The sequence below is a fragment of the Engraulis encrasicolus genome, chromosome 1 (genome assembly GCF_034702125.1).
Source record: "Engraulis encrasicolus isolate BLACKSEA-1 chromosome 1, IST_EnEncr_1.0, whole genome shotgun sequence".
NCBI lineage: Eukaryota > Metazoa > Chordata > Actinopteri > Clupeiformes > Engraulidae > Engraulis > Engraulis encrasicolus.
In genome coordinates, this window is record NC_085857.1 from 39,309,392 (window position 1) to 39,322,201 (window position 12,810).

A 12,810-nucleotide genomic window follows, 5' to 3' on the forward strand; every position below is an offset into this window, starting at 1 on the left:
TTCCACTCCCTAACCATTACACCACAGCTGCCCCCATATTAGAAGGTTCCCGGTTTGAACCCCACCCTTAGCAGTAGGGGAAATGTGTGTCCTGCCACCCTCCTCCTTAGCTAGCTGTTAAAGTACGGAAAGCCAGCAACAGCAATAGCACTTTAAAATGCGTCCCCTCTGAGGACAGAAAGAGACACAGATGCTCAACCTTTTAGGAATAATCATGTGGCGTTTATATGCGTCACTAGCAAAGTGTATAATGTATGTGGTTGCTGTATGTTAACAAGTCTTTTAGGCTGTTGGAACAATGGAATGTCCATCTGGGATGAAAAAAAGGATTTCAATTTTATCTAATGTAGCCCCATAATGCACGCCATTCATAGTACTACACTAGTATGATATTACGCAGGACTTAAAGGGACACTGTGCAGGAGATGGTCAAAAAAGGTAGTGCAACTATGCTGCTCATGGAAACTGGGCTGTCTATAACCAAATTTGAAAGTGAAAGCCCATTGGGAAACTCCAACTCCAACTCCCATTGTCATTGTGACACAGCACTCCACAGCACACACTGCACACTGCACACAACGAAATTGCATTTATGCCTCACCCGTGCAAGGGGGCAGCCCTCAGTGGCGCCCCATGGGGAGCAGTGCGGTGGGACGGTACCATGCTCAGGGTATCTCAGTCATGGAGGAGGATGGGGGAGAGCACTGGTTGATTACTCCCCCCACCAACCTGGCGGGTCGGGAGTCGAACCGGCAACCTCTGGGATGCAAGTCTGACGCCCTAACCGCTCACCCATGATCTTTACATGAAAGTTTACTAAGTAATAAACAAACATTTTCTAGTATGGTCCAAGTACAGTCATTTTTGCAGCTAAAAATTGCTATTTTTGGAAATTCAAAATGGCGGAACATGGAGAATAGTGCAATTTTTCCAGTCATAATGAATACTTAGAATTGGATGCTGGTGGTAAGTATTCATGAAAAAGGTAACATTAGTGAATGGGCAGCATGAATTCTGGAAATAAACAACTACAAATCTCACACAGTGTCCCTTTAAGTAATGCACTACGAATTGGCCATTAACATTCTGGTAACAGAAAACAGCAAACACTGTGTTTTAGCCCTTTTTAGCCTGATGTTGGTTGACCTTTGGTGCCTGGAGGCACATACACGCTACAGTCAGGCTCTTGAGATTTTAGCTTTTTTAATAAATATGTTACAGCTGAATGAACACGTTCTAATCCAAGATGAGGGTCTTAGGGTTTAAATGCAACTTATTTGTTAGTGTTTTTATGTGCATCAGAGGGTAAGATATTTAGGATTTTATAGGCTGAGGGCAACTTTCCCAACAAGGCCTTAGGCATTCAGCAGACGTTTTTTGCAGGTGCTTTAGGCATCAATGGGTTAATGGGCTAATCTAATCTCATCTGATGAAGGTGCGGCCCTCGGTGACGGACAGCGTGAGCCTGGTGCAGGAGGCCCTGGAGGAGACGGGCGGCGCGTGCGTGTTGGGGGCCGGGGGTGGCACCACGCTGCAGAGGAGGGCGGGCACCAGCTCCGTGCCCTTTGCCAGCAGACAGCAGCAGCAGCAGCAGCGGCACTTCACAGCACGCATAGTGCTGATGGGAGATGACAGGGTGATGGGCAGGATGGCACGGGCCTACTATGGCTTCAGGTAAACACAGTAGAGATGGGCATGCATGTACACACTCTCACCACTGGCATACTATGGCTTCAGGTAAACACAGTAGAGATGTACTGTACATGCACACACATATTGGGCATATTCCTACACACACTCTCACCACTGGCGTACTATGGCTTCAGGTAAACACAGTAGAGATGTACACGCACACACACACATGAACATGAGTACGCACTCACTGCTACGAATACCAATAAGATTTGTAAGGATTTCTCTTCTTAACCCTAACATTTATGAAACGGGCTTTTTTGGCTGCTAACAGTCACCCACATTGTGGTAAATTGTGGAGGGAACCTTCAAAATTTAGGAAGTGGGAAATTTAGGAAATTCAGGAAGTAGGCTGAATATGTGGCAATTCTGTGTCACCAGTGTCGTGCTGCAGGAGCTTCATTGGTATTTTTAACACTACTTTGTAAGGTCACTTGCGGGCGTCTTGGCCACTAAAGTGGTTTCATGTCTGACCATGTCTGTGGCTTTGCTTCGCAGGAAGAGAGAAGCGAGGCGACAGTTCCTCACCTCCAAGATCAACTTGCAGATCTACTACATCCCTGTTTCTGACGAGCTCCCCAGCTCCCCAGCCAAAGTAAGCCCTCGCAAACTTCACTTGTGCCACTGGTCACTTTAATCAGAGCCTTCTTTCTCCAGGGTATTTGATGAGGACTTTGTTAAGGAACTTTTTAACAGAATTTTCTGCAAGAAGTTTGCCAAGACTTCTCGTTTTGGAATATTGCACCGAACTTTCTTCAGTTCAGTTTTTTTTTTAAATATATTTTTTAAGGGCTTTTATGCCTTTATTTGATAGGACAGTCTGAGATGGTGACAGGAAGTGAGTGGGACAGAGAGACGGGGTGGGATCGGGAAATGACCCCGGCCGGACTCGAACCGGGGTCCCCGTGGGCATGCAAGCCCAAATGTGGCCGCCCCGCCCCCCTTCAGAAACTTTCTGAGAATATACAGTAGGCCTAATTTCCTTCAACATTCTTTCCTGGAGGTGCTGTGAGGCAGCGCGCTGATGTCCTTGACCATGTATGGTCTCCATTGCCCCGTTGGACATGGGTTTGAGTCTAGCCTGGGTCATTTGTAAACCTTTCCCCAGCTCTCTTCCCTGAAACTTTCCTGTCTAAAGGCCCCAAAACACTCTTTCCTACCATCCGGTAAACGTATGTTATATTTATTTAGTAGCACATTATCAGTTAGTGATTAGTTTGTTTCAGCTGTGGCCTTGTGGTTAGGAAGATGGTCTTAAAATCAAAGGGTTGTCGGTTCAAATCCCACCCTTAGCTCTCCCTACAGTATCTCTACACACCCACATTGCTCCAGGGCCGGTAACCAATAGACTGTAAAATAAGTGTAAGTCGCTCTGGATAAAAAAAAGTGTCCGGCAAGTGTATTGTAATGTAATTCAAGTTCATTTTTAATTGTTCATTTAACTGTATAGTATTAATTTGACAGTTGTCATAGGTTGTCTCCATCTTACAGGACAGGTGATACAGATGTGTGTTAATGATGAGTATTAATCAGATGTTAAATCAGTATTAGTCAGATGGGTGCATACATTGGACACCTTACTGGTAGTTTCTCAAGAAATTAATAAAGTTTCTCTATTCTCTAACCCCTGCTCCAGATGTGTGTTAATGATGAGTATTAATGGACACCTTAGTTTCTTTAGAAATTAATAAAGTTTCTCTATTCTCTACTCTACTGCTCTACAGGATGTTCCCTCGTCCTCCAAGGGTAACCCCTGCTCGCTGGGTTCCTACCTGGGCATGGCGGACCCCTGGTACGACTGCAACATAAATAGCCTGGGACACATGATCCCCAAGCTGGCACAAACGGTAAGTAAGCACTACCTGAGCAGGGTTGCCAGATGAGGCTAATGATTTCCAGCCCAAAAAATGCTCAAAACCCTCCTGGAAGCACAAAATCCAGCCCAATTCTAGTATTGATTTCTATGGGTTTTCCTGCAAAATGCCATTTTTACCTGCAGACGGCCATCCTAAGCAGCCCAATTGGGCGGGAAACTGCCCAATCTGGCAACACTGTTGCCGAGTCCCACCGCAACCGGTGACGTTTCTTTAAATAGTAAAAAATTATATGGGTTGAATGCCACGTCGTCTGCCACATGCAGACAGACACAAGTGCTCATCATGTATACAACTACTAACTGTGTGATTGCCTGAGAAATAAACAAACACTCTAGTGAGTCAAGGCTATTTTAAGCTGTCTTACATCATTGGGCTCTTTCCTGAGTGCTAAATTATGTACTTTTGGCGACTCTCTGCTTTGCAAAATTTTTGGACGTTTCGTGCTGGAAAGGGGGAACAGAAAGTCCATTATGAGCATATTTTGACAAGCGGAGATTTGGAAACAATGAGACAAGATGAGAGGTGATGAGTCATCCTTGTAAAACAAAATGGGATCAGACAGACATGGCAAACAAAGTTATTCGTCACGACAGATGTTACATGTCTTATCTGTCAGTTGAAGGAGAGGATTGTGCACATCTCAGGGAAAGGTGCAGAACGAAGGCCAACTGTAGTTTTCAGAGTGAGAAGTCAGCACACTTAGAATCCTTTTTGTTGTATTTTATTATTTCATGGCAGGATAACGTTTCGACCTCAACAGTCTTCTTCAGATTCTCCTGGCACTATCTCACTATTTCGAATCTACCAGCTGTAGAGGACACATATTTATTCATGAATATTCTGGTGTGGACAGAGTTTAGATTGTATTGCAGCACAATAACAAGTTTGACTGTTTCCTGAGGAGCAAGAATTCTGTACATCAGCATATCGGATTTTCAGCTTCTAAAAGGTTTCCAATGTAAACTTTGCGAGCAGGTGACTTGAGGAAAGCCGACAGGCCGAAACATTTCCACATTAAAGACTTATTTGTGCAACTCGGGAGAGTGCGGCACTTCTCTCCTCTTGCAAGCTTTGCGAGCAGGGCCATAAGCCTGATGAAAAATCCCATTGAATACCATGAATGCTCGACATGTCTATACAGTTAAGTGCCTGTGTGTTTATTTTACCAGCAGACTGTTCACTGCATGATGTCATATGGCACCATATACATACACACATTCTCTTGTGTAGGTCAGGCCTAGAAAACGACATTGCCTTGACATTTACCAACGGAAGCAGAGATTCTACACGCATGAAATATGTGTTGCTCAGCATTTTAGTTTGTACTTCATAGTTTATACATGGGTTCTAAATTTTTGTTCTCCCCTGACTGCGTGAAACTAGCTGCGCACAACTCAACCTCTGATTGTTGAAAACCACTGTCGGTCAAAAAATTTGCTCACGTGGTTGGCTGCAAGTGTCGTGCCCCTCCTCATAATATTGTGTTTACAAACATGGCGAACCCATTTATTCACATACCATATGACCTTTGACCTTCCTGCAGCATTCCAGCCCGGGCATCCCGTGCGAGCCGAACCCGTTCCTGTCTGATGTCATCTCCTACTATGTGCGGACAGGACTGCAGCCCGTCTACTTCACCATCTACTACGTCAAGGTAGAGTACCTCACCACACATAGCAGAATGTATAAAATAATCAATACATTTATACAGGGCCCTAAATTAACTTTTTCCACCACCAGCCAAAACGGCTAGCAGATGTAAAGCTTACTACACAAACACACACTCACTAATGGGTCAAACTGGCTAGTAAGTTGGTCTTTTCTACCAGCCAAACTGGGATTTCACCAGCATTTGGCCAGTTGGCTGGTGTTAATTTAGAGCCCTGCATTTATATATGCCTTATATAATTTGCACATTATAACGACACACTTATAAAGCTTTAGTTTTAGCTGCCATGCCAGTCTCTTATTGCACCCAGTGATCATTGTAATAAGGCTATGGCCGAAAAGTTTTGTTGGATATGAAAAAATATATATTTTTAATTGGCATGACATTGGCGACAGGAGTTGGTGCTGATGTGTGCGGTTATGTTAGAATCTAAACTCCGGCCCTGCCATGCGGCTGATGCGGGTTCGATTCCCGGCCCGGGTTCTTTGCCGACCCCTCCCCGTCTCTCTCCCCATTCGCTTCCTGTCTACCTTTCATACTGACATGTCCATAATAAAGTCTAAAAAGACCAAGAAAATATCTAAAAAAAAAAAAGAATCTAAACTTCCTTGGTTACATAGTTGGTCTTGGTCTTCTCCGGCTGTGTTTCTCTTGGCTCTCTGACTTGACATGAGAGGGCTGAAGTCCTTGGCCCTACCGTGGCTGATGTGGTAGGGCACTTGTCTACTACGTGGCCGACCCGGGTTCGATTCCCGGCCTGAGTCCTTTGCCAGACCTTCCCTGTTTCTCTCTCCCTCCCAACTCACTTCCTGTCTCTGCTTCGCTGTCCTGTCTGAAAAAAAAAACAGTAAAGGCTTGTAAAGCCCCAAAAAAATACTTAAAAAAAGAGGGCTGAAGTCCTTAACGATGTGCTTCCTCCTTCCAGATCTGTTTTTCTGACCTCACCAAAGAGGCGGTGGAGGAAGTGTTCCTCTCTCGTCTGGAGTTGGACTTTCCCGATTTCAGAGGCCTTCAGAGCTCCTTAAAAGGTACGTGCGGCAGGGAGGAGAAGTGTGTGTGTGTGTGCGTATGTAGATGTGTGTGTGTGTTTGTGGGGGGGCTTAGCGCGCTGGGCGTGTGTGTTTGTGTGTGTGTGTGCGTGCGTGCGTGCGTGCATGCGTGCATGCGTGCGTGCGTGTGTGTGTGTGCGCATGCGTGTGTGTGTGTGTGTGTGCGTGTGAGTGACTGAGTGTGTGTGTGAGTGTTCTGGTCTGTACACGTGTGCCAAAGCATGTTATTTGTCCTGTTATTTATCCTCTAAGCCTTGATTGGCCACTACAAGTCTGATTACTTGGTCAAAACAAAAGGATGTTGACACGCCTGTGTGTGTGTGTGTGTGTGTTTTTGTCCTAATATGAGTTCTGCTCTGTCCACACAGAAATGTCACTGAGGCAGAAGAAGAACTCTCCGGAAGTGTATGGTGCCGCCATCTCCGTCAGCTACAGAAAGGTGACTCATGCTTTATTTTTTGGATTTTTGAAGATTTTTTTTGGTCTTTCTCGACTTTATACTAGTGTGAGAGGTGGACAGGATGCAAATGGGGAAAGAGATGGGGAGGGGTCGGAAAAGGACCCAGGCTGGGAATCGAACCTGGGTCAGCCACATGGTAGACGAGTGCCCTACCGGTTGGCCACTGCAGGGCCTGTTGACTCATGCTTTAATTGATGAAAATCACAATGGCTACTTCTGTGTTGAGCACTTTACAAAACAACATATTTAGGCAACATTTTATGCAACAACAACCCCCCAACCCCACTGCCCAAGTCACTTAAAGGTCAATTTCCGATAAAACACAGTTTTAATCACTCCTTTTGAAAATCAGACGGTCACCCCAAGTTAAACTCACATGCAAGGCTTTCATAGCGGTGCGTCACCTCGTCTGGCTGTGTTTCCCGGTGTTTCCCAGTTGACATAAATAATGCAGATAAACGAGCGAATCACGAAAGCCTTTCTGTGTTGCGTCACATCAAAGAAGGCATTGCCCACAAAGGTTTATGTCGACCCATTTTTCTAAAAACGTGTCGAGTAATTTTTTCCTGCTTGTTTTCAAAACAAGCAGCGCCTGGTGGCCCGAACCAAGCTTAGCTTAGCTATCAGCTGGTTGCTACTCTCAGATACACACAGAGCACAAAGCCTCATACATACAGCCTGCCCACTCTAGTTGCTGCATGCCTGCAGTTCGCCTAGGGGTCGCTGTGGAAAGAGCACAGCCCTGAATGGAGCCTGCACGCCTCCGTTGGCGCCCCCATAGTGCAGTACCACCAGTGGGTTGATGACTCTAACCTTAGACGATCTCTCTGCAGAGCAGGAGGAGGGAGCCAATCAGAGACGGATATACACGACAAACCCAGAAGACCCTCTCATTTCTCCACAAGCCACCTTGCTAGCTTGCAAAAACGGCTTGAAACAAAGCAACCAGAACGTTTTTTAAAACAGGACCAACGTGTAACACATTCAATAACAATGGGGAACACAGCAATATTAATGAAATGATGTTGAGAGGACATCTGTAACCCTTTTCATGCACAACATCTATTACGGTATAAGCTTGTTGCTATCAAAGTAGTAATGACCAGTCTGTTACTTATGACTTGATAATGTCATCGCAAAAGACTATGTGCCACTACTACCAATACTGTACATTACAGAAACCATGCATCACTAGAATAGTGTTTTACAAGGTAAAAACTGTTGAAACATCTGATCTCACTTTTGAACTGTGTATATGTCAGGTCAGGGGTGACAAATTCAATTTCACAGTGACAGGCCACATTCGATTCACATTCTTTATACTTCACACAAGAGGTCTGAAAATTACATTAAAAATGAATTCATGACACTTGACTTGACCATAGCAAATGAAAGAAAGCCAGAAAGGCTACATTAATATACACATTAATCCCGACATCGAATTCAAGTAATCCTTTGGATTATAACAAAGCCTAGCTCATCTGTTTTCCACCCTGTTCATTATCATTTTGAATCCTTTGGCGTGAGGACACAGAGTTTCTGCTGTTTCAAATCCATTCAGTCTCGCTTCAGTCAGAGACAGTGATTCTCAAAGTATGGTCTGGGGACCACTGGTGGTCCGCGATAGAGCTCAGGAGGTCCATGAGGGGATTTCAACTTTTCCAAGACAAAATAGCAGTAGGCTATATTTTTTAACATTATTTTTTAACAAAGCATATCTGAAGTCTTATTAAGTGATCTGCATCAAAATGAGCAGTGTCAAATTAGCACCCGTCAACTGTCAATTCAGGTGACAGGTGGTCCCTGAACATTTTTGGGGGAACAAAGTGATCCTCGGTCTGAAAATGTTTGAGAAACACTGAGTCAGACCCACACAAATTACAGAGACCTCATTTCCATCATTGGCGCACCCACCTATCCCTCCCCTCACATTATCCTGGCAAATCTCTAACTCAAATTGTGATCTTTGACCTCGTATGTCTTTTTTTCCCGCAGGTGTCGCTTAGCAACAGAGAGGTTGACAAAGGACTGTCACTGAGGGTGTCCGGGGTTCACATCTGTGCCATTCCCCAAAACGAGACGGAGGGTGAGCGTCCTTTTATCACGCGCATAGCACATCACACAACATACACTCCCATTATGTGTGCACAGGGGCGTAGCAGAAAATTGTAGGCCCTATGTACAATCAACTCCAGTGTACCCCCCTTAGTCGTATCTACATAAATCAGACTGTGTGTGGGCCCCCTATATACATTGGGCCCTGGTAACTCAGTCACACTTTGCCGGCCTGAATGACACCCCTGCTCACACAATTGTGTCCATGATTACATGGTGTGACTGTGAATGATCTATGGGCTGTTGGAATCAGCCTTGCCTGGCAACTGCCTTACTGACATGCACACACTTCTGCCGTTTTGCGCACATTTGTACGCACGCATGCACACACACACACACACACGTGCACACACACACACACACGCGCACACGCACACACGCGCACGCGCACGCGCACGCGCACACACACACACACACACACACACACACACACACACACACACACACAGCACATTGTTTCAATATTGGGCACCTGCAGTGTAATGTGATCTGATGCTGTCATTGATTCAGTGTCGTAAAGAAAATATAACAAGACGTATTACTATTGTGTGTCAGTGGATGACTTGAGCTGCTGCCAAAATTATGATTTTAGTGCCACTCACTGTGTTCATGTGTCTTTTTCAGATCTCAACTGTCTTACTGTCAGCTTTACAGATTCAAAACCCAAAAGTACTCCGGTGAGTGAGTGATCGATTTGAACTTTGAACTGACGACTCATGGACTAAATACTAATAGGGGGGCGCTGTGGCACAGCGCGCTAAGCCCCCCACATTTGGGCTTACGTTGTCCACAGGTCCGGCTGGGGTCATTTCCCAGCCCTACCCCATCTCTCTCTCAAAACCGTTTCCTGTCATCTCATACTGTCCTGTCACAATAAAGACAAAAAGCCCCAAAAATAAATTCATAATAAAAAAAGGACTATATACTAATAATGTTTATGCTTTATTTTCAGGAACCAAAAATATGGACCTGTGATGTGAAAATTCGATCTGTGGAAAAAGCGACTTTTACAGTGTGCCTTGACAATGACCCACAAAGGACCTACACAGATGTTCAAAGGTGAGCTCTTTAACGATATTGTATGTTATATGCAGAATATGTTAGATGTCACATATATAATACATGTGGAAAATATCCACATCAGACACAGTGCGACACAAGGGACGACCATAATTTCAAACTGTTTTGATTTTCTTGCGACCCTACGATTGCACGATCGTGAGGTGAAATCGCTTGTCTTTACCCCATGTACACTACACGATGTGAGACTCATGATTGACCTGCGATTAAGCAAGAAATCGGCCCAACTGTCAAAAAGTCCTGCGAGTGATTAATAGTGGCAAAATCGGGCAAAAAGTTGCACAATGTAAGCCCGGCTTTATTCTGTTCTCCTGTTTTTTGTTTGCGTGTGTTGTTCATTCACAGTGCTAAGATGTTTCAATTGCATGCTTGAACATATCCTTACTCTATTCCCCTATGTTTTCTTTGTATTAATTCACAGCATCGAGATTGCCCCATGCCTGGACCCTGGCTACTGCGTCCAAAAGACGGTGAGGTCAAAGTTCAACGTTGAGGAGGACGGCGAGGCGGGCCTCAGCAAGTACATCAACAAGCGCCTGTCGCTGCCGATCAACACCTTCGCTGGCATCATTCACTAAGCCTGGCTATCGTGACTACAGTGGACCATGAAGTTCTTCTGAGCTTCTACTCTGACCAAGCTGGCAAGTGATGTCTGGATTTTCGTGGAGCGGACTTAAAAGCAGCATTTTGTGGAACGCCTTATATGCGTTATACTGGTCGAAGCTGCAGTCAATCAGCCCACTCCTTCCCTCTGACTTAGCTTACAGCTGGGTCTGGTGCAGCATCACATGGAGTATGGGCGGCAGGTTTGCCAGATGAGACAACTTCTACCCGCAGACGGCTTTCGTAAGCAGCCCAATTGGGTGGGAAACCGCCCAATCTGGCAACACTGATGGGCGGGCCCAGGCTAATAGGCGACGAGACTATCCATGACAACAGGAGGGAGTGGATGCTCCTGCTAGTAACCTACGTATGGAACTACATCTGTATGAAGAAGGATCTCTTGTGCCAGATGGACTGACGCTGGGTATTTGTCATCCCAGTGTATCAGCTTTTGAAGATGGAAATAATTCTGGACTTTTCCCACACGCAACAGACTTTTACAGAACAATACTGATCTTGTCTTAAAGATGGTGAGGAAAAGGGTTTTAAAGAAATCCTTTTGTCTTCTCCTGACAGAGTGCTTACAAACACGTCAGAATACTGTATGTGTTAACCCCACTGGGTGCTCTTAGCAGATTTCGGGGATTGAATTATACTGGCCCTTGCTAATCCGAGGAACTGGTGAATGAATGCAAGTTTTTAAACAGCATTGCATTCGTTCCACCTGTCTCCCCTCAACTGCTGATCATACAACACTAATTTTGATAAGTGTTCTTTGCATTTGTCTTGGAGACATTGTGGTTTTGTCTGACTGTTGTTATTTACTGTATATACACGTAGAAAGCGTAGGAGTAAAACACACTCAACTAATCTACTTTTTAAGTGCAGGATCAGAACAAATTAAGCTATTTGAAGAGAAAGGCAGCATTTATGAGTCATGCACTCATGAGTGTATGTGCGTATCATATCTAGCTTGATTCAGGTTTAGCTACTGTAATTTAGCTATTTCCGGAGTATTCATTTAGAACCCCTCTCCATTGCCTTAACCCTCCATCTTATTTACGTCAGTCCCGTGAATGTAATCACACATTTTTTAAATGAAATACCCCCTCACACCACTTGAAACATGCTTTGTATCTGACCCAAATATCACCATAAGTGTTTGTATTCAACACAAAGTCATAATAAGAATATTTCCAGCCAATATGTATTCTGTAGCCTATGAAAGCTGCTGAGCCCAGGTATCAACATTTTTTAACAGGATTGCACACTTACTGTTCATTTTAGGGGTTTTGATGTTAATTTTGCTATACTGTAGGTTTCATTCGCACAGTATTTTTCTATGGTTTAGTTTTGTGACTATAGTAGCCTATATGTACCGCAGTTTTTGCCAGGTTAGACTGCACTTTTCGTTATTATGAAACTCTTTAACAAGAGTGAACTCATCAGAATTTCTCTCTGTCTTTAGCACATGCTTTGCATACACCAGTGTTAAGTGATATAACAACACCTGACAACGTGCCTTGAAATAACAGACCACCAGACACAGCAGCCAATGACAAGTGGGGTTTTTTTCTGTCAAGGATGCTAGAGGTTTTCAGGGCCAAGTATCACCCCACTTTATACAGATTGTGCAATATCCTGTCAAATCTGTCTTTGTTATTTAAGAGAATTAATCCAGGTTAAAAGGGTTAAAATGATTTCACAAATTTCCCATACCTTTTCAATATCTTCAGGGGGGAAACCCTGCACAAAATAAGGCTAATGTTTATAAAGCATAGTCTTTGACCAAAGAAACTGAATGATGATGAAGTCAATGGATTTATTCACTTAGTAGGCTATTTACTAATTGTTGTGCTTTTAGACCACGTCTTATGGAAAACAGACTACACACTATGTCTAAACATGTCACAGGCCTACTGTTACTCCTTGGTTGTAATTTATTTCAGAATTTGTTTTGTAAATGAACTCTCTGTAAAGATGTATAGTCTAATTTATGTACATAGACATATTTTTAACACAACATTAAAGTATGGTATTTGTGGAGAAAACAAAAAATGGCTGAATGATTTGCAAGTTAAACCATCCTCAGAGAGATTCTCCATAGTTGCCTTGAAAAGCACCAGATGGCGCTCTCGCGCAATATGAGGTTAATTTGCGCGCGCAGATGCAGCGACTCGGTTTTGTTGGAATCCTCACAACCGCGGAGTGCGTTGAAGGATTTGGATGCCTCGCGGTTTTACTTCACACTTACTACCTGCAACA

General features: G+C 44.2%; 1 protein-coding gene across 1 annotated transcript in view; it reads left to right on the forward strand.

Moving 5' to 3' along the window:
- LOC134457241 (phosphoinositide 3-kinase regulatory subunit 6) overlaps positions 1-12,587 on the forward strand; it is a 34,055-nt gene extending 21,468 nt beyond the window's left edge. The window contains exons 10-19 of the mRNA XM_063209143.1: positions 1,436-1,674; positions 2,191-2,287; positions 3,417-3,539; positions 5,113-5,223; positions 6,164-6,266; positions 6,656-6,726; positions 8,743-8,833; positions 9,487-9,539; positions 9,815-9,921; positions 10,364-12,587. Of these exons, the coding sequence (XP_063065213.1) occupies positions 1,436-1,674; positions 2,191-2,287; positions 3,417-3,539; positions 5,113-5,223; positions 6,164-6,266; positions 6,656-6,726; positions 8,743-8,833; positions 9,487-9,539; positions 9,815-9,921; positions 10,364-10,520 (1,152 nt within the window). The 3' untranslated portion in view covers positions 10,521-12,587. The remainder of the gene's footprint in view (positions 1-1,435; positions 1,675-2,190; positions 2,288-3,416; positions 3,540-5,112; positions 5,224-6,163; positions 6,267-6,655; positions 6,727-8,742; positions 8,834-9,486; positions 9,540-9,814; positions 9,922-10,363) is intronic.
- Positions 12,588-12,810: the final 223 nt, after the last annotated feature.